The sequence below is a fragment of the Nymphaea colorata genome, chromosome 10 (assembly GCF_008831285.2).
Source record: "Nymphaea colorata isolate Beijing-Zhang1983 chromosome 10, ASM883128v2, whole genome shotgun sequence".
NCBI lineage: Eukaryota > Viridiplantae > Streptophyta > Magnoliopsida > Nymphaeales > Nymphaeaceae > Nymphaea > Nymphaea colorata.
Window position 1 is genome coordinate 16957534 of NC_045147.1, and position 27277 is coordinate 16984810.

The window sequence follows — 27277 nt, forward strand, 5'->3', positions numbered from 1 at the left end:
AACACCAGATCAAGAGCAATTTAATTTTGTTGTTATTTTCAATTCAAAAAATAATTATGTAATAGTAAATAAAATTTCGCTTTAATTCAGAAAAGGAGAAAAAGTCGAACCTCAATTAATTTCGTCGAACTGTTGTGAAATGATATTAATGAGTTGCGGAGTCCGGACAGGGAAAAGCGGTGTTCTGGATTTGCTGAGACCATAGAAAAAGAGGGAAAGCCAAGATCACGTGGAGTGGAGGAAAGAGAAATAGATTCGGCGGTGATGCTTCACCGACCAATGACGGCGACCTCCTGTTCCCACGACCCTCCCTCTTTTCGCTATTTTCTCAATTTCTCATTTTCCTGGGACATTTCCACACGCCGTATGTCCTTTTGAGTTTCAGAGGGGGAGGAAGAGTCTCCCGCGCCGGTTTCGTCTGTGTTTTTTGTTGGACGAGACTGATCGAAGCGTGTGGAGAGAACCGTAGAGTAGGGTCCCATTTCCTTTTTGCTTCTCTTCGGTTTTACTTCGAAGAGGAGTTGCTTTGTTCTTTTTCTTCTTGCTTCGAAATTTTTTCTTTCGCGCTCTTTTCTGTGGATTTGTTTGGGAGAGTTATGAAGGGGAACGAAGGGAATGACGGGGGTCTTATGGACTCAGTCGCTGAGAGGTTCGAAGAAGGCGAGAAGGAAAAACGGAAGAAGCGCCGAGCGAATCGGCGGAATCGGCAGAATCAAGGTGGTTTGGTTTCTTCGGGGAAGAATTCAGGTGATATTTTCTTTTTCCATTTTTTCTTGTGCTGGAGGTCGGATATTTGGGAGGAGCTTTTCATTTGGTTTCCCTTGTTGAATTGATCCATGTTAGAACGTTCAACAACAAAAAGATCTTTGGGTTGCTAGTTGGTTGTACAAGTCCTTTCTGAATCTATAGAGAAGAAGTGGTTTTTCTGGGCATTTCTTTGACGGCATTAATAGGAAGCTATCCCGTCTTTGCTATTTGTGTTGCCTTCGATCAGAATATCTGATTACTGGTGACTTCTTCTATCGGTAGGTTATTGGAAACGACGGCATTAATAGGAAGCTATCCCGTCTTTGCTATTTGTGTTGCCTTCGATCAGAATATCTGATTACTGGTGACGTCGTCTATCGGTAGGTGGTAGGAAGCTATCCCGTCTTTGCTATTTGTGTTTCCTTCGATCAGAATATCTGATTACTGGCGACTTCTTCTATCGGTGGGTTGTTGATGTTTCCCTGCCTTGTTATCTGCTGAATCTTTCCGGCTCTTATCGGCATTCTTTGTCCTATAGGCATTCGGTTTTTAGGGATTGTACTTCTTCAATTATGCATTCCTTCGGTTAAAGACGCTTTTTTGTCTGTTTTTTATTGTTAACGTGTTCTAGCATGTGGTGGAATATTCCAGCGAGATGTTAGTTAATGAAGTGAATGAAGAAGCGTGCGTGTTCAAAATTTCTTGTCCTGCTCCCATGTTTGGATGAAGTTCCTCCAAATAATTGGCGATACCTCCTTTACCTTTCATGCTCCTTCTACAAAGCTACGGGGAAAGCACAAACAATCAACTAGTATTTCGTAGTAAGTACGCGTTGGTACCAAATTAAGGCATATATTACAGGCCATAGATGGTTGCACGAAGGAATATACAAAACCACTGTATATTGTACCTTATTGGCTATGGGGACTCACCAATCAACTGTATAGGCGACTTGCACAATGTTGAAGCCTCTCCCCTTCTATTGCGGGTAGTGCCCCTTTTCTAGTTATTATTATTATTTTTTGTAAAAAAAGGGTACTAGGTACTAGCATGAGCTTGGCGCTGGCATGTTAAGCCAATGACATTTTTTGGTATCCCAGATTTGGCACATATAATTCTGTTGAAATGTAGTCACATGGACAATGGGATCTGCAAACATCATAAATGGTGAACCAAAGTGAGGCATTAGGTTACATGCTCTTCCTCTTCTCTTTTGCTCATTGATGGAGAATTTTGTTAGAACAAAAAAACTCACTCTGGTAGAATAAGTTGCTGCCTGAAACTGACTTCCAACCCCTCTATGCACAGTCAACACAATCTAGATAACATCTAGCTTGAAGTTTAGCCTGATTCCAAGGACTCTAACCAAATAAGTATAAGTGCAATTGTGCATATGGTATCTAGATTGTTTTTCTGTCTAATGAATGAATGTCTAGGAGTTTAGCAAAGGACTGGTTGGTTGGGTTATGATTGGGTAGGAAATACTCAAATGGGTTATATTTCTAGCTTCAACCGATTCTGATGATGTTTATCTTTGTAAATTAAAAGCAAATCATTCATTCAACTAAAGAAGAAAGGTACTTACATATTTGATGGAAGAAGATGACTGAATGAGTCAGAGCTCTTGTTGTGGGTCTCTCTCACTTTACCACCATCTTAAATATGTAAGACTTCGATTGGTGGAAGCCAGTCCATGAAGATTCTCCTTTTTCTTATATGAAATTCCCCTCTTTCTTCCAAAACCAGTTGCCGTAGCTATGGTTTATTTCCTAAACTCACTGCATGAGGCAAGTAGTAGAACAAATCAACCAATGATAAAATGATGGAGTACATGTTCAACATTTGTGCCCATTGAATAATTAATTGGTCAATGATCCTTGGGCCTGCATAAGGAGCTGTGTCTCATACATACTCATGAAAGATAAATTCAAGCTTATTTTTATGGCATATGAATGTGCTTGGCTGCTTGCTGCCTAGGATTCACTGTTCCTAAATGTAGTTGAATCCGAATGTATGTATGACCCTTGAGTTCATTGTTCTCCCTTTGAAGACATGGATAATGTTGTTCATATTCCATTTGAAACTGTTATGAATGTGGGTTTTAGATTCTGTAGTCTTGCTGTTATCCTTATGTGCTTTTGATTGAAATTTTTTTACTTTCTTTCAAGAACAAGCTTGGATTTTAAGAGAAGTGGAAGAAAAGAAAATCATTTGAGGAAAGAACAATAGGTCCTTGTCTGTTGTGACATATCTATGGGTAATTATCAAATTTCACGAGAGGTTAAAATTCATTGATAAATCTATCAAAATCTTTTCAAGTTTCTAAAATTTCTGATTGGAGCAAATAATACTGCAAGAGAACTATTTTTTTACTAACAAAAGTATAAATCAGGTTGCCGAACTTTACTCTTGTATGACATTGAAAAGTCTTTTGTGTTCCTATTTTTTCAAATTTTCAATTGTCATTTTTCTTGACTTCATATTGACTTAAATCGTTTAACCAGAACAAAAAATGTGAGTTGCTTTTGGTAATACTTGATTCTAAACTACAGTTACAAGTTAGTTTGCATCTATGCATGGAAGAGATAAAAATATAGGCACTATGAGTTTGGCCCAAAAATTGACTTCATTGTGCCAAAACAATTGTGCGAGCTGTTGAACTTCCCTTATCTCTTTTTTTGACATTATTTGTTGATGTAAATCAAGGCCATCTTGTGTTTTCAGCATAACCATCTGCTGTTTAGTTTTTGAGGGGTTTGGTAAGAATATAAGTTCCTTTTTGTGTAATTCAACATGTGCTGAGTACACCTTAATTGTGGACAGTTTCATTCTTCTTGTGGAGAATGAATTGGTTGTCCTACACATTGTTTATCACATTGAAAAGCTCAATTGTGTGTATTACTCTGTTTTTATCCTTGTTTGTTTTTCAATGTCGGCATTTTAAATTTTTTTAGTCTGACTGGTGCATAACTGTAGGGTTAGATGATGTTGTGAATTTTCAAACATTACCTTATCATAGTTTTTTGTTAACGTCTGTATGGTTTCTACCTTCAACGTGATCAAGAAAGTTCTGATTTGGCTTTCCTGTGACACTATACTCTTTTTTCAGATGGAAATGAAGTAACTGATGGGGCAACATTAGGAGAGCCACAATGTGGTGAATCTTCCTCTGCTGCAAGAAGAGACATGGACTCATCTCTTCTATGTAAACCAATATTGGAAGAAATCCAATCTTCAGATCTTCAGTGTGGTTTTTTTTCATCCCTAGAATCGTCTGATGCAGCTGTAAATCCCATCCAGTTGCATGGCGAAGGACCTAAAGCATCTGACATTGCTTTCATTTCTTTGCCATCTATGCACATAACTGAGGAGAGACAAGTTGAGATTGATTGTCGAAGTATGCCACACCAGAACAATTCTGCACATGGTATGTGTGGGAACTATTCTGATAAGGGATATTCCAGATCATGTCCATCACCAATCTCATTTGAAAAATTTAATCCGGCATCCCCAGTCAATGGATTCCTTCCATATCAGAAAACTGAAGCTGGAAGAAAGTATTTTGTGCCTTACTGGTCAATGCAGGATGTTAATAAGGCAGTGGAGGTGGTTTCTGTTTTCCAATGGAATTTGTTTCTCTTTTTTGAACTATAAGTTTTTCGTTGGAGTGAGTTTTACTTATTTGTGTCCATTGGCAGAGAGGCGATGCATTCAGGGCATCCTTTCGCGTAAATGCTCATTATCGAATAGAGGTAGATACTGTGCTTTGTTTTCCTTTCCTTTCCCTTGTGTTCTAAGCTGTTCATCTTTCTATGTTTGACAACTGCAGTTTGTAACCACTTTTCTACACTGTGATTTCAGGCTTACTGCACAATAGATGGGGTGCCTATTGATGTTCTCATCTCTGGATTTGCTGCTCAAAACCGAGCGGTATGCTTTGAATATCTTCTTGAACTTCATATAAATCAAATGCTTCTGGATCATGATGGGATACACTCTTGTTTGCCTGGGTGGAGGCATTTGCTGCTAGAGCTAACTGTAAGGATGTACAAATTTTTGAAATGGGGATGACAGACTGGTATACTATGAACCATCAACTTTTGAAACATGGGTGTGTGACATGAGTACACTAATCCTTGTTGGCACATGCGGGTATGCCAGTTGGATCTATGTCTATCAAGTCAGATTTGGATAGCTTTGTATATAGAAAATTGTGTTTCAAGTCATTTTCGGTGAAGCTAAAAGAAAAAAAGCCCCTAAGGTGATATGTGGCCTGATTATGCCCTCCCTTGAAGCAGTTGTTTGAAGTTTGACCTATGTCTGGTCTGGTCAAACGCTGACTCTGAGTATGCTTCCAAAGCATCTGTCTTTCTCTCTCCTTTTTCTTTTTTTCCTATCAACTCTTCAGGACCATGTTTGGTGAACAACGATATACCAGTAGCCATAAAATAGGGGAAGGAGAGAGAAGATAAAGAAGCGAAAGGATGATGATGATTGCTGAATAGGAAAGAGGAGAGAGAAATGTAGGAAGAAAACAACTGAATGAAAGAAGAAGATAAATGGAGATAGAGAATCAACTATTACCACTCCCTTATGTTCCTTGTTTTGTAACTCTTCGGACAACAGATCATCGCACATACCTCCAGTCCATGCACTGGCTCTCTCTATAGCACACATGTGTACATCCATGTCCCTTTACCTGAGCTTGTTTGTGAATGTGCCATGCCTGCATCACTGTTGCAGTCATACTCATCCCGATGTGCTGTGATTCCAATCCATGTGTCATTTCTGTCACAACTATTATTCCTCTTTAATCAAAATGCTACTGTCATCCATTTGCCTCTCCAAACTCCTCCAAAACTACTTCTTTCCATTTGTAGAACTAACCCAGATTTGAAATGTACAAACAAGGGTTGCCCTTATTATCTCAGGAGATCCTGAATTTAATTTTAGCACAGTAGGCTTGAAGACCATGTCTAATCCGTAGAAATTACTACAATAGATAGGAATGAAAGACTTGGATGGGGGGAAGAGGCCAGAGGGATTGGACAAAAAAAAATTAAAATTAATTTCTGAAAAGCAATTGCACAAAGGCAAAATACACCTAAGAAGAACATGTTAGGTAGACATTGAGGGTCACTGAAGACCAGTGTCACAAATATCATTCTCAGGTTTTTATCGGCGAGATTTTTCTCAGGTTTGTATCGGCAAAGTTTTTTTTTTTTGGGAAAATCTCAGGAAAAAAAAAGTAGGTATAAATGAAATAAAAGAGAAAATAATAGGAAAACATAAATAAAACTATATAACAGGGATAATAGAAATGTTTTAATGATAATAAAAATAATGAAAATAATGTATTTTAAGTTTACGTTTGAATCCATGATATTATCGATGCTAAAAAATAGAAAAATGAAAAAATCGCGAAAAGCTCGTGATAATATCACGATAAATATTTTCCCCAACTTTTTCAAAATATCACGATTTTTCCCTTTTTTCGTTTATGTTATTTTGATGTTAGTATCGCAATATTTTCGAAAATATTGCGATATCTGTGACACTGGTGAAGACTACATACAAAAATATTTAAATTGCTCCTATGAAGCATATTTGGTTAACTAGAATGTCCCGAATCCTGCTTACTATGTAGCATCCTATAATCTTGAGAGTATAGAGTTCAAGATTGTCACAGATTTATGTGCTTATTTCTACTTTATATTACCTTATTTTTACAGATCTTGGTTTTTTCAAACATTGGTTCATTTTGAATCATGCTTGTTTATTTAGTCAGAGTATGTAAATGTAATTGAAATTTGGTTTTTCTATTTCTCAACTAGTGTATCTTATTCCTGCTTTTAGTTAGAGTTCAGCTTTGTGCCTTAAGTGTTAAATTCTGACAATTAGGTGTTCCACATGTGGCCTGCCTTTTTATGCATTGCAACATACTACCATCTATGAATTCTAGTTCAGAGAATGTCAATCAGTAGAAACATGCTCCTTGTCATATAGATCCTCGCATCAATTATTTCTCACAAATGCTTCTGTCTGATTTCAATTATGGTACAGATAGAAGGTGATGTTGTAGCAATTGTCATAGATCCAGTAGCCGCCTGGCCCAAATTAAAGGGATCACCTAGTGTCCTGGCAAATTCCTCCACTGAAGATGATTCCTTTACTGTATGTGAAACTATGGAATCAGCTGACGAGGTGCTGCAAGGGAAACTTGATCCTAATAAAGCAGCCAAATTTCTGACTGATCAAACTTCCTCCTTTCTTAAGGATACAAATTCAAATGCTTTGGAATGCAGTCTTGCTAGTCAAGTGGGCCTCCAAGTCACATATGTCTCAAATTCAAGACGGTCAGAAACATGTCTCACGTACGTGAATTCTACCCTTGGACATCTTCCACATAATTCATCTGCCATTTCAAGGGCTGCAAATGACACGAGTCAACCAGATGGAGCTGCAGCTGCAGTACAAAAGTTTGCAGCTATTGTAAGGAAATTTCATTTTAAAAGACCTACTGGAAGAGTAGTTGCGATTATTGATCAGTCTCCTAGACGCAATGCTGTTATTGGTTTTCTTGGTGTTAGGCAATGGATGTCATTTAGGGAAGGAATTAAAAAGGATGTACTTGGGCCATCATCTAGAAAGAACAACAGTAAAATGTGTTCCTTGCCTAGGGAATATGTTCAGTTGACACCCATGGATGGGAAACTCCCAAAAATGATGGTCCTTGTTAAGACTTTGCCATGCTGCATTAAGGAAAGGCTGCAAAAAGCTGACATCACTGTTGAAATGGAATTAGTAGCTGCAAAAATCCATGACTGGAAGGATGAAAGCTTTCTCCCGCAGGCCTTTGTGCTACACAGTTTGGGAAAAGGTACGGATATTGAAGCACAAAAGGGTGCTATTTTATTCGAGCATGCAATTCATCATGTGGACTTTTCTCCAGAGTCGCTTGCCTGTCTTCCAATGCTACCTTGGAGGATTCCATCAGAGGAGTTTGAGAAAAGAAAAGATTTTCGTGATCTCTGTGTATTTACCATTGATCCTTCAACAGCAACTGATCTTGATGATGCTTTGTCTGTTGAAAAATTGTCTGATGACATCATTAGAGTTGGAGTTCATATTGCTGATACGTCATTTTTTGTAATGCCTGATACGGCTTTAGATGCAGAAGCTCAGCTTCGTTCAACAAGTGTTTATTTATTGCAGCATAAAGTACCAATGCTACCTCCAGTGCTATCTGAAGACTTGGGTTCACTTAATCCTGGGGCTGATAAACTTGCATTTTCTATTACCTGGGACATTAACCGTGTTGGAGACATACTTGATCAATGGATCGGCCGCACCATAATTAGATCTTGCTGTAAGTTGTCATATGAACAAGCACATGATATAATTGATGAGAGATTGGACATCAATAGTCTTAGTAATGGCAACAGTAGGTTGCCTGAGTTGCATGGAAAGTTTGAATGGAAGGATGTTATTGATTCTGTACGGATGCTTAATAGAATTTCCATGACCCTAAAGGAACGGAGATTCAAAGATGGGGCCTTGTGGTTGGATAGCCCAAAGCTTGTTCTCTTGTTTGATGAATGTGGATTGCCATTTGATAGTAATCTCCATGAGAGAATTAGTTCCCATTTTCTGGTTGAGGAATTGATGCTTCTGGCTAATATGACAACTGCAAAAGTCATATCCAATGCATATCCAGATTGTGCCTTATTGCGGAGGCATCCAGAACCTAACTCTCGGAAACTGAAAGAGTTTGAAGCATTTTGCGGAAAGCATGGGTTTGAATTAGATACTTCATCATCTGGCAGGCTGCATATGTCATTACAGAAGATTCAGAAAAAACTTGAGAATGACCCTGTGTTATTTGATATTCTTGTCAACTATGCTTCAAAACCAATGCAATTGGCAGCATATTTTTGTACAGGGCAGTTGAGAAACAGAGAGAATGAGTGGACACATTATTCATTGTCTGTTCCCTTTTACACTCATTTTACCTCACCTCTGCGGAGGTACCCAGACATTGTAGTGCACCGGACGTTGACTGCAGTTCTTGAAGCTGAGGAGGTGTATGCTGCTGCTTTACAGAAGAAGCTTGTACAGTCTGATAAAAAGTGCAGTCAGACAGTGTCAGGATATTTTAGTAGCCTTCATTTTGATAAGAAGGCTGCAGATTCAAAAGAAGGTAAGGGGGCGCTTATGGCAGCTGCTTTGAGACACAAGATTCCTCGTACAGCAGAACTTGCAGGAATTGCTGCCTATTGTAATGACCGAAGGTTAGCAAGCAGGCAAGCCCAGGATGCAAGTGAGAGGGTTTACCTCTGGGCTCTTCTTAAGAAAAAAGAGGTAACCTTCCTTCCCCCCTTTTCTTTAATTTCGTGCTTTTAATAAATAATAACTGATGCATGTCTTTTTGTTACTTTGTGCTTCTATGTATGCTAAACATGTTTACATAAAAATGAATGTTCTGTCAATGAAGCAAAACTCTAATAACAGATGTCAATGGAATTAAGGGAAATTTTGCAATAGGTGGATTTCTATTATTAAATTATAAGAAAAAACAAAGTGAAGAACATACATACGTACCTGGAAATAGAAAGGAATGCATCATACTTGTGATTCGTACAGACAAAAATCTCTTTCATTTCGTACTGGTCTCAAATCTTTGCGAACATCTTATGTATGATTTGTATTCTTGTCAGGCATTAATATCAGAAGCCAGAGTTTTGGGTCTGGGGCCAAAATTTATGTCTGTTTATGTCAACAACGTTGCTGTAAGTGGAGCTCTTTCCTTTGGTCCTGTATTCATCTTACCTCTTAATATGCATCTTAGGATATGTGAATGTAATTGCAGATGGAAAGGAGGATATATTACGATGATATTGAAGGCTTGATTGTTGATTGGCTTGAGACGACATCTACACTTATTTTGGACCTACGTAAACCTAAAATCAGCCACAGAAAAAGTAACCCTGGAAAATCTCGAGTGCTTGAGGACATTGCATTGATAGTCAACCCAAGTGAGTTGAAATATGAAGATGTGCTGGCTGAAATGGTCGATGAGGTTACTGTGAGTGAGGTTGGAAAGAACGGTCTGACGGAAGAAGCCAAACCAGAATATGAAAACTTAAGTTCCAAACCTTGTGAAACAGAGCCTGCTGTACTTCCACTGACGTTGCAGGTTCTGTCACAGGTACCGGTGTCAGTTCATGCTATTGGAGGGGATAATGGCCCTCCTGACATAGCAGTGAAACTATATTTGAGTTCTTATCATAAGGAAGCTTGAAAATAAACTTGAATTATCCAGACCGTAGTTTGGTCAGAAGATCCAAGAATAACTGGAGTTAGTTTCAGGAATTAAGAGGGTAGGATAGGATTGATAAGGGCTAGTTTCAAAGGTTTTTCCTTCTCCAGGGTGGGCTGGCAAGGTTGGTGGATGTAAATATCTAGCTTCTGTATAGTTAGATTTTGTCGCCTTGGTTCTGCCTGGGCCAAATTGGGTGGTTAGTCTTATCTGGTCATCTGAAGGCATGTGTTTAGTGGCTGGGGTCTAAGGTGGATCGAGGTTTTATGCCCGCGGTAATTTTACTCTTTTTCATGTAGCTTCATTGTTACTCATGGAACTGACCTGATTTTTTGGGTAGGTCTTTTCCATTTACGTTCAAGACGACACCCACTTATTTTTTTTGTTTGGGTGGAAGGGGCCTGAGTTTTTACGCGGTCCATCTTTTGTTAATTCTCTACCATTTTTTAGTTGCGGTTCTGAATTAAACCTGAAAGTTAATTTGGAAACGGATATGCATTGAAAGATCTATTCAGCTGGTTATTCACCAATTTGCTTGTGGTGGTGGTTGGACGATTAGGTGTTTGGAGTTTGGACCGTTGTGTGTGTGTGTGTGCCTCTTTCTCTTTCTCTCTGTTATTTTGCATAATATTTCGTTTCACCTTAACTTTTTGTGCCATTTAATTTTGGTGTTTAGCTGCGACTAAGTTGTACCACCCAAGGAAACCACGGTTGGATACGTCAAAAGCAAGAATTCAGTTGCTTGTAATCATACAAATTTGGAAAAAAGAAAATCCCTTTTTCACCCCATGCCTTTAGTAATTTTCTCAGCTATGTAACTGTAGCTAACAATTAAATAGATTAAAGTAGAGCAAATGCCAGGAAAAGCGAGATAGGTAAGAATAATATATATATGCGTCGGTTGCCTGTATGATAAAACTTAGGGTGATATAATGTAGGTCTACGGAAGAAGGCTGCCTTCATAACAAAAACGGTTGTCAACAATGTATTCTCGTGCATGGAACCTCACTGTGCATCGATAATAAGAATGCATACATTGAGGATGCTTCACATGACACATCCACCGACAACCGTAATCTTTTGTGGGGCTTATTGTATTTTTTAGAAATATTAGGGCGCCATGGCCCTGGCGGGCTCCGCCACTGCTGATAGGTTGATGGGACATAATCGACAGCCTGGTTGAACACTTAAAAAGAGTCGAGTCAGCACGAGATCCGGCAGATCGCCCATCCCAGTAGTCAATCATGGGTATATATATATATATATATATATTTGACTAATTTAAACTCTCACGATATGGCGAGAGATGTTACTCCCGAAAGGGCACTAGTTCCCACACCTTAGGCCCATACCCGTTGTCTTACGCAGGAGGCTGGTGCCTAAGAAAGTAAAAAACAGAAACTGGCCGGCTTTTGGCTGACTATGCACAGCTTCTTGAAGCGCTAAAATTTATATTGTTCGTTTTGCTTGTTACGTGACGCAAACCCGATGCCGATCTAATTTTTTTCTTGCAAATTTCATTTTGATTACGAGTGTGGTACTTTTTTTGGGTTCTCACCTTCCTAAAGTCCATTGTCGGCTTTGACCTACTATTTTCAAAACAGTCGGCAAATCCTTTTTTTCCTCTCTTCCACCTACTTTTATGCTCACTCTTAATCTTTTTTTTCTTTTCTCAACCATTATATGATAAAATAAATCAATCTTAAGAAGAAAAATTAACTTTGAAAATTCAGGCTCTTTTTTAAACTGGTTTTACTTATTTTCTTATACATACATACATATATATATATATATATATATATAACTCGGCAGTTTGCCCATACAGGCAAATGTAAACTGGTTTATTATATATATATATTGGTGTTCCACAGTGTTTTACTAAGGGCCAATTTCTTCTTCTTTAGATCGTTTTGCATTAACGTCCCCCAATGAAAAAAGTTTCTTCCTCCGTCACTTAGAACCAAAATGCCCGGCTTTGTTAGTATGAAACCACGTGCACACCCACCGAATAATTGAAGTATGATTGATGAGACAAAAGAATAACAAGTTACAGCTGCGTCTCTGTCCACCTCCTCGGTCCCTCCCTTTTAACATCAACTTCACGGCCACATAACATTTTACAGCAGCTTCAATTTCACCGCCTAAGGAGTCGTGCAAGAAAAGCTCAGCCATATGACATTTTACAGTTATGACAAAAGTTAAAAGGTTAAAAAGTATATTTTTTTTCTAAAGAATCTTTGAAGTACCCCAACTCTCCAATCTCCATTCCCTTCGTTCCCCAACTCTCCATGCTGTATAAGAAAAAAATTAGAAGTACTTCAAAGTTATGAGCGTGTGAACAAATTTTTTCTGTGTTACTTGAGAGGTATGATAGATTTATTTTTGTGGAAACTAGCCGTTCAATTAGTGAAGTTCATCATAATGACCAGAAAATATATTATAATAAATGTAGTGCAGTTATTTATCCAATTAAAATTACTGGTAATTTTATCTCATTTGGAAAAAGTACCTCATATTAAAAGCAATTAGAAAAAATCAAGTGTTTTTTAACAAAACTTAGGGGTGGTTTGGCAATAGAAACAAATGTTTTTAGCCACCTTTACAAACAGCGCGCGCCCTTCCCTGAATGGCGAAATCTATTGAGTGGATCGTAATGATTCAGTACGTTATACCCGACCCGTTGGGCAGACGTAGACACGTAGGCGCCGTCACGACCCCGTCCCGACGCGACCTTGCGTCCCTCTCGCTTCTTCCTACATCCGAATTCCTTGGCAGTGTTTCAGTTCTCAAACGTATAAAGTCGGCCTCGTGAAGCGTGACGCTTCCTTAGACTCACTCAGGATCGGTCCTCCATCTTCTCCCCCTTTGCTCTTCTTCACCAACCGGCGCCAACCTTAGCTGCTACAGCCGCATGGCGACCTCCCCGCTGACCTCTTCCTTCCTCTCGACGGGGGGCACATGCGGCACCCGCTCCCGCGACCGGAGCTTCCTTCTCCGCGCACCGGTGCCTGACTCCCGCCGCTGCCCCGCACTCCGCGTCAGGGCTTCCGGCGCAGAGCCCGATCTGAGCGTCAGGGTCAACGGGCTGGAGATGCCGAACCCTTTCGTCATCGCCTCGGGGCCGCCCGGGACCAACTATACCGTCATGAAGAGAGCGTTTGACGAAGGTTGGGGCGCGGTGATCGCCAAGACTGTAATCTCTCTCTCTCTCTCTCTCGCATACACACACCAGTCGTGCTTCTTCTTTCTTATAGCTTTGATACCGTATGAGATTCTAAGATGAGTGGCTCGTCATTTCAGAATGCTAGGATTGAATTTCTCATGGACGTGGTTGAACCTTGAGCAGCTTTGTTTAAATTTCGTGTTGATCTGGTTTACTGAATTGTGGATTCTTACATGCTGCTTGTCCTTTTCATGTCCAGTTTTGATTGCAATTGCTGAAATTTAGTGTCAGGTTTACCATCATGAAGATGCGATTTCGTTGCCGCTTGATTAAAATGTGATGTTGAACTAAGTGGTTCCGTAGAAAGGTAGTTATTGTGACAGTGATTAACATTTGTTCCTCACTGAATTCAGAATTGATCTCTGCTTTTGCGATCTGCATTCTTAATCTGTGAATGCTCAATGCTTGTTCTCTTGTGTGACAGCCTAACCAAAGCTTTATGATTCTATTAGTAGGATAAGCAAGAATGACGCGTGTAACAGTTTTCTATCATCTTATCTTATCTTAATAGCTAAAGCCAATCCTCATCTCATGCGAGTTCAATTTTTCTGGCTTAGGAACCCATTGTTTGTACTTGTATTACTGTGTCTCGTCTAAATTGCAGTAATCATGTGTGCAAATCGCCATGCCTATGTCTGTTTTTGTGATAATATTTGTATGGTCTCACTGTCGATAAAACATAGCAGAGAGTGCACCCTTTCTGTTTATGGCCTCCCCAAGCTCAACGTTTCCACCTGAACAATCAGTAAATATTGTTGACACACCTTTCAAGTTTCATGGTTTGAAGGTTGTTCTTGAAGTCCATGTCAGAAGAGTTGGACAGTTTCTGGTCCCCCGTGTGCACAGTTTATTTATCATTTACCTGATAATCTGGAGGCATGTGAAAATTCCATTCTCAGAACTGAAGGCCTTGATCTCGGCACCTGTCAAACAGGGACCATAAGGTTCTACTTGTAAATCCTTCTTTGCCTCCAAATACACTGATCCCTCAATTGACGAAGAGGATCAAGGCCAGATAGCTAGCTTGCTTCATTTGTCTCAAATGTGAGACCTGTAAACACAACTTTCGATTTTCTATGGAGGACTTAATACCTTTTATGTCGATCTGGCATGTGAACAGGTATCACTTGATTCAAGCAAAGTCATCAATGTGACCCCACGATATGCACGCCTGCGAGCTGGATCAAATGGCTCAGCTAAAGGAGAGATCATTGGTTGGGAGAATATTGAGCTCATCAGTGACCGACCACTAGAGACCATGTTGAAGGAGTTCAAGCAGTTAAAGGAAGAGTACCCTGAAAGAATACTTATCGCATCAATCATGGAGGAGTACGACAAAGCTGCTTGGCAAGAGCTCATTGAGAGGGTTGAAGAAACTGGAGTGGTAAAAAGTTGTTGTCCACTTTCTCACCCTTGGATATTTGTCAATCTTACTTCATACATTTACCATTGTGCAAAATTGGGATCTTTCCTTTTTCACCTTGCTTATTTCTATGTTACAGGATGCATTTGAGATCAATTTCTCATGTCCACATGGTATGCCAGAGCGCAAGATGGGTGCTGCTGTGGGACAAAACTGCGCGTTGTTGGAAGAAGTCTGTGGATGGATCAACGAAAAAGCAACTATTCCAGTATGGGCAAAGATGACACCAAATATTACTGACATCACTGAGGTGAGCTTTCTGATCCTGACACAGGATTAATCTGGACTAAGGGAGGGCCTTATACAGTTATACTCATTCCAGAGATGCCCCATCTTGGTTTGGATATGAATCCTGCCCTTGATCCTCAGCCATGTCAGTTAGTGTCCTTTTTTGTCAAAATTAGTTTGATTTCTTGACTTTGAACCAATGTTTACTCAGCAGGTTACTTCTGTTTAAATGTAGGCCTCTGCATCCGACCCTGCTGACCATAGAGTAACTAGTATGCAAAAATTGTCTCAAATGGACCTTTTCCTTCCCGTGATAATGATGTAAAATATCATTATTTGTGCAAATTTTGAAGAGAAAATTTTTTATCTGGTGACTGTTAACTGCTGAGAACATTAACAGTCTTCCAAAAGGTGATCCAAATTCATGTGTTAATATAAATGAGATTTTCCAGTAAAATTTCCTTCTGATAGTGAATTCATTTATAGTAATTCATCCTATGTGCTGTGCATTTGATCTTTAAAGTTCAGTCCTATTTTCATTCCTTCAATAGAATTAGTCCAAAACATTGTAACGAGTACTGTTCTCGTGATTTTGTTGCCTAGGTTCTTCTGAGCTACTAACTGGAAAATGTCTTTCTCGAAAAAATCTCAGGAATTAAAAATTTTAAAAATGGAAATTATCAGCTTTCGATCAAGTTTCTTACAGAACCACTCATAAAAGACAGTCATGAAAATGTCAAAAGAGATTTGTTAAAAATGTTTTTCAGATATTGCTACAATATTGTGATATTAATATAAATATTGTGATAATTTCAAAATATTGTGAAAATGGTCAAAGGATACAAAACCATGCCCTGGAAAACAGATGGCTGAGATGAAATATACCATTCCTGTAATCTGCTATATGGGAGTTATGTGGCATACTCACTCTATGGGTACTGTTTTTTCCCCGCTGCAGCCAGCTAGAGTTGCTTTGCAGACTGGATGTGAAGGAGTTTCTGCAATCAACACAATAATGAGCGTCATGGGAATTGATCTCAATACCTTACATCCTGAGCCCTGTGTTGAGGGGTGAGTTGTAGAGTGTGTCGTGGATTTGGATTTAATAATTTAGCTTTGTCTACATTGATGATATTTTGTGTTTTGCTCAGATATTCAACTCCTGGTGGTTATTCTGCAAAGGCAGTTCATCCTATTGCACTTGCTAAGGTGATGTCCATAGCAAAGATGATGAAGGCAGAATTCCGTGACACAGAAAAGTCACTTTCTGGAATAGGGGGAGTGCAGACGGGAGGTGATGCTGCTGAATTCATTCTTCTCGGAGCAGATACAGTTCAGGTTAGACTTGTTTCTTAATGTCCATCTAATATTTGTGTAACAACCTGACCATCTTATATAAGTATATAACCTGTTCGTTTTTTTCCCTTCTGCATATTTGTTGGAGCCTTGTTTTTAACGCATTTCAGACAACAAATTTTCCAATTGAAATAATCCCACCTGGCTGCTGAGGTGCAGCCACAATTTTGTGGCAACATCTTGTTCCACTGAATCTGCTCTGTAAAATAAGGTCACAGCATATGCTTATCTCCATTCATTTTTGATGGTATAGCTGATTCCTCTTTTATTTTGCTGGGATAAGGCCTGTTGCTGCTTTTCAATGCATATTCATGTTACTAGAAAATAATGATTCGCTCACTTCAAACTGCAAGTGCCTTGCTGCCATTACTTGTATAAAACATAGGCATAGCTGATGCTACTGTTGTCACCGACTTGGCAAAAAGGGCATAAGTTGTTTAGATAATCACGTGGCTTTGGTTATGCAAACTGATAAGCTTGTACCTGGTGATCCAGAAAAATTGGTGGAAGTGTTGATGTTATGTCTTCCCAAAGACATGAGTTAGGTTCTTGTTGTCTCCACCCTATTCACATGCATTGTTCAGAGAATTTGCAATTTCATGATGAAGCTATGTATGGAGACTAGGCAACGTGAATCAAGACAAACGAAGTGTTTATGTGGCAATTCATCTGCTTGGTACTTTAGTAAGAAATATTTCACAGTTACTGATATGTAATTGTTCACATCAACAAGAATTGGGTTCTTGTTGTCTCCACCCTATTCACATGCATTGTTCAGAGAATTTGCAATTTCATGATGAAGCTATGTATGGAGACTAGACAACATGAATCAAGACAAGCGAAGTGTTTAACTGTTTATGTGGCAATTCATCTGCTTGGTACTTTAGTAAGAAATATTTAACATTTACTGATAGGATAAGTCAACGTGATCTCCATTATCTGATTAATTCAAGTGCTGAGCAGGTATGTACAGGTGTGATGATGCATGGCTATGGCCTTGTAAAGCAACTCTGTGCTGAACTGAAGGATTTCATGAGAAAGCACAACTTCTCATCCATAGATGATTTTAAAGGGTCTGTTCACTGTCCTTCCGTTAACATTTTTCCATAGCTTGTTTTCATTTATTAATGGCTTAAATTATTTACCTCTGATCTATAGTGTCCTTTAATATGTGGTGCATTTTAGTAAATTCAAGATGGCGATTGCTTGAAGTTGCGTTGACTCTATATCTTACTCTCTCTTTAGGCATTCATTGCAATACTTCACCACACACACAGATTTGGTGCGGCGGCAACAAGAAGCGATTCGGCAGAGGAAAGCAATAAAGAAAGGACTGCAGTCTGACAAAGATTGGACAGGCGATGGCTTTGTAAAGGAAACAGAAAGCATGGTATCTAACTGATTGGAGGAAATAAACAAGGCGTTTATCACTTTCAAGTTTTAGCCTTAACTCATTTCCTTGTGTGAATAGACTACTTCCCAGTTGGAAAAGTTTCTTCCACTAGGTCAATAGGTTTGAACTTGAATTCCATTAATAACCTACGAAAGATCGTCTCAAGTGTGGCAGCACATGTTTATTTACTATCCAGATATCCTTGATTTGTTTGCATTTCGAAATGTTTGAGATAATTTGGTGTCCAAAATCTAGTGAACTGTTTTTTACATATTCAAGCCTCGTGAAATGATGTCAGTGTTTCAGTAACTTCTTCGTCTATGTCTGCTGCTTCTTAAAAAGTCAAATTCTTCACAACTGCGTTTCTATTTAGATATGCCAACAGGCAGCAACCATCAAAGGGGCAAAACATTCATGATTAATCCTTCCGTTAAAGGTATGTGGGTCTAATTCTGAGGACTCTGCTGTTGCATCAAACCATGCCTTACAGTGGATTGGATAGGATTGGGGGTGACACCCATGCCCATAGACTGAGCCAAGGTCGACACTATCAACCCTGCGACTAAACTTAAGTATGAACCATGTCTGAGGTGCACACCATTTTTTCCCGATGCTATCAATCTGAAACCCTCTTTAGAGTCCCTTGGATGTAACTCATCGACGGTGGTTTACCTGTCCATCTACTCTGGTGGCTAACCCAACTGCCACGGCTTCTTTAGTAAACTCCTTAGTTTCTGCAGGAAGTAAATCCACCCTAAAAGGGAGCCTGTTCGGTTGAAAATCACGAAAAGGTTCCCTACTCAAAATACCTATTTTTTTTTTCTTTTCAATTTTGGGAAATCCATCATACTTGCTTGCGCCTGAAAAATCTGGCATGGGGGCTCTAGGCAGCAAAACAGGCTTTTGTCTGGACTCCTGCTTTGGCATTGGCGAGCTAGGTAGTCACCGTTGAGCTTGACCTTCTTGTTTTTTCCTACAGACGACCCCGAAGGGCCAGAACTTCATTCCTTCCTTCGCCATTAAATCCGACAACCAACATCACATACTGTGTATGTTTCCTATTTGACGCCAACGTGCCTCTTGCCAAAACCTGACCTTCAGGTAGATAACCCTTTTCTCAGGAAATTTTTTACTCTAGATGTGTCATTGCAGGCCTGTTCAATCTTTACATGGATAAGTTTTCCCTATTCTTCCAAGTGTGAAAATAGTCTTATAATGAGGGCAGGTTTCCTTTAATAAGCATGGATGAAAGAGGCGCTGGTAAAAACAACCAGCCGTGCGGCAGGTGAAGGACCTTCTGGCGAACCTTTTCCTCCTAGAATTTTCAGCGGAACCGTGTAAAATGGATAATTTTTTTCTGAGGCTTGCTTTTCACCCATGTTTGGGTTGAGATGCATTCATACAAGTGAAATTCACCCCTTCAATACACCCTGAATTCTTTTTCAAGATTATCAAACACCTCGCGAGGCCAAAACAGTGCAGCTAACCTCTTTCTATTCCCCCATTTTGGTTTCCTTTGAACAAATGTAAAAGGAAACACATACCAGAACGCTCCTGAGAGCAGTGGCAAAGAGCCCTTGAACTCGCACATCTTTGATGGCACGCTTGAGTCTACGACGATGTGCCATAAGACGAGCCGAGCCGTCCAATACATGCAGTCGTGAAAGAGACCGCCCGTGACACCCTTTCCAGTTGCACCTCTATTCTGGCATTGGTTTCGGTGTAGTTCTGAGATGAGATACTCAAAAGCAACCTTGTGTTTGATTAGGGATATGTACTTTTGAGATGGGATTAATCAAAACGTTCATAATGAAACATCCTATGCCCCCTTTGGCACATGCCTACTTACGAACGGACGCCCGTGGAAATTGAACCATTAAGACTAGCTGATAGCCACAGCCTGCTCGCTTTTTGAAACCCTTTGAGAGCTTTAATTCCTTTTGGTTTTTCTAATGCTTAAATCGTTAAAAGGTGAACAAACTATTAAACTTTTATCATGTGATGCTTTTTCCTGTTCAAGCTAATATTATCAAATTTAAGTCAATCTTTTTTATGCATTCCTGGTGCATCAACTATGCAGAGAAATCACATGTACATGCATAAGAACCCAATGGCCATTAATTACTTCAAAATTTACATGCATCGACATTCGACGAACACACACAGCCTTTCTTGATGTAGAAGCGTCATATAGACAAGCCAATGATCCATTAAAAAGAGGCAAACAGGCTTTTCGTAACCATTCACTAGGACAGTCCTTCCTAATTCTGAAGGTATGATGTCATGTGCAGAACAAATTAAACGACTGCTTCAAAGGAGCCACACCAATTTGGTAGCGTGAGCACAAGCATGGCCCCATAAGGGCATCACATAGAAGAAGACAAAGCATCACTACGAAGGGAACAAGAAAAGAGGAAGCGGGGGTGACGAGAGATGTTTAGCCACAACCTAAGTCATATGGGTACATTAATAAAGTCCACTGTACCAATACCCAAAGTGAGTACCTAGACACAATACTTTTTATATCAAAACTGATCCAACCTACTTAATTTTGCTTGATTTAATTTTTTTCAACTCAGTTTTCATTCTGCTTTTAGAGTTATTGTTCATTAAAAAGTAATGTTTTTGTTTGTATCACTTGTTCATTTTAAGTGTTGCTTTCATTTTGATTTTTCATTTTTTGTGTTATTTTGCACACACACACACACACATATATATATATACCCCTATATCCAAATTTTCTGTAATTATTGTCGTACCGTATGTCACAGGGGTGCGGGTACCGTTGAATGGGTTCGGACACATCAATTTTGAAAATTGTAGGTCCACGGATACAACAAATCTTATATTCTCAAAAATGATAAAATGAGAAAAAACATTAATAGTCTTATAATCCACAAAAATTCTCAAAATTAAAGAAAAATGAGAGGAAAATATAGAATCTTAGTGGAAGGAAATATAAAAAGATAAAAATCAAAATTAGAGAAAAAATTAAGTTTGAAAATGTAATTTTAAATGTTTTAAAATGCAGTCGTACCCGCGTCGCCGTGCCCATGTACCGACACGGGTACCTGGGTAATTAGACGTACCCATGTCACATAGGTCGTACCCAAATCGTACGTGTACCCATGTGACAGGCCACAACTAAAGCCAAGCAGGACAAGGCAGACCACTAAAACAGGGATCTACATGCAGCATTTATAATGAAATAAGCACGATTCTAGTCCATAAATAGGGATGTGAAACTTCGCTTGCCTCACAAAGACCGCAAGCCAAATGCGAAGGCCATCTGGTTCTGGTAGCATGACTTAAGTGATAAACATTGTCAGTCACACCATTTAGTGAGAGAAAAATGGAGGAATTTGGCTTGTAGCAATAGAGCAAGTGATAATAACTTTGGCCCCAGATCGTATGTGATGCAGGTTTTCTCATTTCTGTAATTAAGCCGACACAGTAATAGCATTACAGGCTTTCAGTTCAAATTCTATCTCAAAGTTTCGAGACATCCTTTCTTTTTCTTGCTTATTTACTAATTTATTATTTGTTTGCAAACAAGACAGCTCAAGCACCGCTTTTTTCTATTAAAGCTGGATGCTGGTCGAAGTTTCCACTCCCCATACAAGGAAGGCAAAGCTTCAAGCCTTCAACACTTCAAGCACACACTCATTCAGCGTGTTTACAAGTCCATCCATAGTATAAACAAATATAGACGAAATATGATAGCTTCCTATGTCAAAAAAGAAATTAGACATCACAAAGAAACCGAAATTACCTATTTGGAGAGAACACCCATAAGGTCATTTGCAGAAAACTGCTGCACAACAGGCAAGCCAACTTTCAAATTGTCCATAAATTCCAAATCAACCTCTCGCTTCACCACATTCATGTCATCATGCAGACAGGCTATTCCTTCACCCAATTCACCAGCAAAGGATGGTAGTGGTCCACTATCAACACCAAACCTACCGTGGGAGCATGGTTCCTTGTTCACAGATCCTAGACTCCTGGAGGCTCCTTGGTCCAATAAGTGACCTCCCTTCAGGCCATATGAGATATCCCCTGAATTTGATGCAAGTCCAGAAACCTGAGTGGGTGGATTAGCGCCCATTACTTGTACTGAGTTCTGAAGTTGCCAGCTTTGTAAGTCAGTGGTGCTCTCCACAGAGCAAGAAGAAGCTACATTCGTGATTGAACTTGGAACGGGATAACCACCAAGCAAACCAACAGTCCTGAAGCTGCCTTCTGGCATTGGCCCCACCTGGACCGCCAGACTGCCGTTAGAAGAAAGTATGCAGTAGTCAGCAATGGAACCGCCAATGAAGTTTGGGATGCTTGGATTGTGGTTGCAAGAGGAAGAGACTGTATTACTCCTACAAGAAAAACTACTCAAGGATGTAGGTGAGACAAGACTAGAAGGCTGCACATTAATCACATGCCCAGATTCCAACTGAAATGATTGTGGCTGCTCCGGTCGATGTTGATGCAGCTGTCCCATCACGTTACTATGGGAACTTAAGATTCCAATGCTGTTGCAAGAAGCTGCCACTCCAAGAGGTGCTTGCCATGTTGAATAAGCAGATGGGATATCATCTATAGACATACTGGTTTGTGTAAATTGCTTTGTCAAATCAGATTGACATTTAATCAGTGGCTGGGCAAAGGCAGTACCCCTTTCAACAGGATTTCCCTTCAATCCATGAAGTGCAGCTTGCACAAGTGTAGACTGGTCTGCTGCTGGCATGGCCAAACTGCCAGTATTGTGGCCAAGGAACTCGGCATGGAGAGCAGCAAAGGACTGTGGTGCCATTTGACCAGAATCAGCCAATGCTTGAACACTGATATTGGCCATTGAACCCAGTTTGCCATTTGGTTCTGCAGGACCACCAAAGGAACTCAAGATTACACCTTGATTCTGAGCAGCAACACTAATTTTCTTCAAGTAAAGCCTGAATTTCTGCAGAAGTATAACCAACATAAACACATCAGCATCAAGTAGAAACATTCATCCCATTGTGCAAACACACCACATGACATACAATGAATGAATAAATAACAAAGTATCTCTTCAAATGTGCGACACATACCAAATGTCATTATCATGTACTACATCTCCATGTAACAGCCCAAGGCATCAGCACTTGGTACCAATATCGACAACAACAGCAGTTACTTGAACTACCCATGCCACGTAGCTAACAGATTCACAAAACACTGATAAGGTTACAGAGCATGACATCTCGTATGCTCTCACATCCGAAAGGAGTTATGAAACAAGATAGTATAAAACCAGATATATACAACCTTTGAAGATTTTCTGAAAATCTACGATATAGGTCCATTCATAATCCATCTCCACATTTGGATGCCACATGCAATATTTCAAAAAGAACAAAGGACCCAATAAGGTCAAATCAGCAGGGAAGCTTTTGAATTCCAAGAAAACCATGTTCAAAGGCTGTTCTTAAACTAAAATGGACTCCAACTAACAATAAATAATGAGGCAGGGAACGACCTGATTGCATGTTTCAAGATAAAACAGAACAGATAACAGCTGTTGAAACAGAATCTTACTTTTTAAATTTTCTATACCTTTGACTGTTTGGCATATACAGAATAAGCCTTGGGGCATTTGAGAGTCGAAGTTTACAGCAGAACAAAAGACAAACAGGCATTTAATATAAGATGGGCATCATTATCAAACTAGCTAATCATCAAAACGGCATTATTAACAGCTAGGAATTGAAGCAGATTTGTTGCACAACAAAATTCTGAGCATCTTCACTAGAAGTTCACAAACAACCAACAAGGAGCAGCCCACATATGAAACAGGAGAAAAGAACATAAGGACTGAAGAAACCTGCAAATGACTTGCAACATTTTCCCTGGTTAGACCTGGGACATTCATCAACTCTAGGATTCTCTTGGGAACAGCCTCTGCACGTGCAAGCAAGAGAACAAAATTCATCACATCAAAAATCAATGTACGAATGATTAGACCAGATACCAAATTTCTGAAGTTAGAGTAAATGGCCAGTAAAGATGGCATTGTAGACATACTCTCAATTCCCAGTTGGTTAACTGCATTAATAAATTGTTGATGCAGTTCTGCTGTCCAAACCACACGTGGCTTCTTTGAAGCAGCAGGATCTTCATTTTCTTGTTCACCATCAACTTCATCATCCTTGGACTCTTTCCTCTTTCGGTGGATTTTCCAGTTTCCATCTGAACCTTCATTAACTGATGATGCATAGTCAGTCTCTTCCCCCACATGTCTTTGTTTCTCATTTTTCTCGATACTACATGATTGTTCATGCTCTTTGCTTTCAATGCACTTCTTTCTGATAACATGTTGCCAGATGTTCTTGAGTTCCTCTATGCGTATAGGTTTAATCAAATAATCACAGGCTCCATGTTTGATTCCTCTCATGACGGCACTAGTCCTCCCATCCGCAGACATCACTAAACACAAGCGATAAGTTAGTCAAGCAGTAACACTGATATATGCAAAAAAGAAAAAAAAAAAGGAAAAAGGACTTCACTTACTGATCAGAGGTAGGTCCATTTCCAGTCCGACAAGCTCGAGAAGTTTGAAACCGTCCATGTCAGGCATATGGACATCACTTAGGACCACATCAAAACCACCTCTCTTCTCCCTTAAGAGGGATAGCGCAGCTGTAGCTCGGCTACATATTGTAACTGAAAGCATAGAGGTTGTTGTCATTATCATCATGATATATTGTTCTTAAATCATTTCATGAAAAGAAAAATTACAAAGCTTTCACATTGATATTATCATTCAGTCTAACCCAATCTACAAAGACTGATGGAAATATATACAGTACTTCGAATGTTCCCATCATAGAGTCAAAATATATACATATATAATCAAAACGTATACTAAGTAAATATAGGGATTATGTGAACCTATTATGATTTGTCCAAGACTCCAAAGTCCAAACAACATGATTAACAGTTCACAAGACATCATGTGAAAAATTACTTTTTCCAAAAAAGGTGGATGTAAACTAGTATTTTGACTTTGAAAAAATAACTTTGCACATAACATGGCTCATAACCTCACACACACACACACACACACACAGTAACTCAAATATACCTACAGCAATTTGTGACATTTCTGAATATATTTTGGGGAAACTAAGTTTTCTCTAATACCATAATCTTGTTAGAGTCCATTGGTTAGAAAAGGACACTTGATGACTTGAAGCATGTGTTTTTAATGAAAAAATTTGATTTCCTAAGGGTCATAATCTTCACTAAAGTTTTTGCTGTTAATTTTCAAACCTTTATACAAATTTAGATAATACCATAATAAAGCAAACTAAGATTGATTCTCACAAAATACATCAAAAAGATCACATCCATATTGCTGCCTTTGTGGAAAAAAAAAATTGCTGTAGATCTTATGGGCACATTTGGTAGACATCTCTCTCTCTCTCTCTCAGAGTTTCTATCCCAAGCCTATGTCACCTAGTAGTACAACACGACTTCTTTGAGGCATTAAGTAATAAAACCCGAGAACTCCTGGATTATACAAACGGAAAAACTCATTCAAATTTATAAAACCAATGATACATTTTTCGAGCATTTTATGATTTGGCACTAGTGTAGGACATTTTATGACACCTACCCAATGATAATATTCTAGAAACGAATGAAATAGCTTGATATCTAACATCTAATATTGCTGCCGACATTCTGGGAACTCTGTGCTATTTGTGACCATCTTATTGACAGATTTCTGGTAGTTTTATTTACAACTCCCTCGGGACAAATGCCTTTGGAGAACAAGTATTACATTTCAGAGCAACGCCCCCCAAATTTATTATAGAACGTTGTCACATGTAGGTCCATTCATGTTTTGAGTATCCATATCATGCTTGCAACATCATCAAAACCTTAGAACCCATAATATCTCTCTCTATGGTTAACCAGTTACCATGTTCTCATAAATGCAGAATAGTACTACGAAAGCAAGCAGATATCAGCATGAGCAAGACAACGACATACATGACTTCTGTCGACTTTTTTCCTCTAACCCAGGGAACCTCATGGTTAACTATTCCACTATATCTAACCAAGCAAACAAGGAACATAAAACCTCGTTCATAGCCACAACAAACTGCTTAACAAAAGGGTCGGGAAACCTAATCATGCAATAAGAAATGCCAGAGGAATGTAATAGGGAATTGGCAACCTAGCCAAACAAATGCGTACTCCAACCATCAATCCAAATTGATGCAGACAGTTCACAAGCAGAGATGAATATTATTAGCACTACGAATGCAGACTACCCTGAAACTCATAACTAGATGGAAAAATGGCGTCGTAGGGTAAACAGCAGCAAACCATCAAACGTACAAAACCTGAATATTTTTACCAGTGGCAGCATGTATATTGGTGACATAAAGAGAGGGGATAAAGAGATTTTACGAAGATATAAGTCCTTACCAATATACATGCATTTCTTGAGCATCTGTTCCAGTATCTTGAGACAAATGGTGTCGTCATCAACCACCAACACCCTGAGACCTGCCGGAAATTGATCTGGCACTCCTTCAACCCGGGATGGGCCATAGTTGTTTGCCGTGCTGAGAGTGGAATTTTGCAACCTTTGCAAATTCGCCATATCAGGGACCAAAAATGGGAATGGCAATCACTTTAAGAGAATCACAAAAGAATTCTCCTGGCTTGGGTCCAACCTTATATACGATTAACTCCACCGAGATAAACACATTCCACCTCCAAAAATCAACAACCGAAAGCCGAATTCTAACCTCCTAAACATCTCTCCAAACCCTAAATTCACCTCGGAAAGCCCTCAAACACCAGTCTCTACAAGAGATTCTCGTTGGTTTTAACCCGATTCCTAAATCCAACGTATCCATCCCCACACAATCCCACCTCAGAAAACCCACCCCCACCACCCTTCCCCTCCAGCAACCCAGCACTACGTACAAATCCAGCAGCCTCCTAGATTTCCACGAGTCAATATAAAGGGAAGACCAAAGCAAGCTGGCCTGAGAGAAAACAGGAAAGTAGCCAATTTGAAACTTATCTAGAATCTCTCCAAACCGTTTCTGGCAATTATTATACTACTTTTCAGTTGTATCATAACACTTTATCGGAGTCAACCAGAGCATCCTACTAAAGAACAGGGTCTTACTGGCAGTTATGTTCCCCCGACTTTCCGAGCTAGTTCTTCGGCAAATCGACCGAATTCAACGCCGAAAAGCGGTTGAAAGGGTATAGACTAAGTTGCTCCCCCTCCCGCTCCGCTCCCTCTCCCTCTCCCGCCCCCGCCAAGAAATTCGTCACTGTAGAGCTCCGCGCCACCACCCGACACAAATCTCGATCTCAGGCTCCCTCCTCTCCTTGTTTCCAAGAGAGGCACTCACTGGCTAAGTAAAAGAAACATCAATTATTTTTACAAATAAATTAGTTATTTGCACTTATGAACACAAGCCTCACCTTCTTTCTAGTCGTATTTAATATTTTGTCGTGGTTACTTTGTTAAAGTAGCAGACAGAATATGGATATCACCTTAGTAAAAAAAAATTAAGTTCA

At 39.5% G+C, this 27277-nt stretch overlaps 3 protein-coding genes across 3 annotated transcripts; 2 read left to right on the forward strand and 1 right to left on the reverse strand.

Annotated features, from left to right (window-relative positions):
• The first annotated feature begins 217 nt into the window (after positions 1 to 217).
• LOC116262077 (DIS3-like exonuclease 2) lies at positions 218 to 10554 on the forward strand. Its single transcript, XM_031641135.2, has 7 exons — positions 218 to 747; positions 3857 to 4353; positions 4446 to 4499; positions 4609 to 4677; positions 6811 to 9108; positions 9465 to 9536; positions 9617 to 10554. Exons 1-7 carry the CDS (start codon positions 597 to 599, stop codon positions 10046 to 10048), a joined length of 3573 nt encoding a protein of 1190 aa, XP_031496995.1. The 5' UTR covers positions 218 to 596; the 3' UTR covers positions 10049 to 10554.
• Positions 10555 to 12849: 2295 nt separating this feature from the next.
• On the forward strand, positions 12850 to 17960 carry LOC116262078 (dihydropyrimidine dehydrogenase (NADP(+)), chloroplastic). Its single transcript, XM_031641136.2, has 7 exons — positions 12850 to 13259; positions 14410 to 14673; positions 14792 to 14962; positions 15899 to 16011; positions 16092 to 16278; positions 17260 to 17369; positions 17542 to 17960. Exons 1-7 carry the CDS (start codon positions 12978 to 12980, stop codon positions 17696 to 17698), a joined length of 1284 nt encoding a protein of 427 aa, XP_031496996.1. The 5' UTR covers positions 12850 to 12977; the 3' UTR covers positions 17699 to 17960.
• Positions 17961 to 21250: 3290 nt separating this feature from the next.
• Positions 21251 to 27065, reverse strand: LOC116262939 (two-component response regulator ORR21-like). The gene is made up of 5 exons (XM_031642480.2): positions 26162 to 27065; positions 24233 to 24385; positions 23747 to 24148; positions 23547 to 23623; positions 21251 to 22643 (listed from the first exon to the last, which is right to left on the reverse strand). The coding sequence occupies exons 1-5, from the start codon at positions 26337 to 26339 to the stop codon at positions 21462 to 21464; spliced, it is 1992 nt and encodes a 663-aa protein (XP_031498340.1). The 5' UTR covers positions 26340 to 27065; the 3' UTR covers positions 21251 to 21461.
• Between the last annotated feature and the right edge of the window lie 212 nt (positions 27066 to 27277).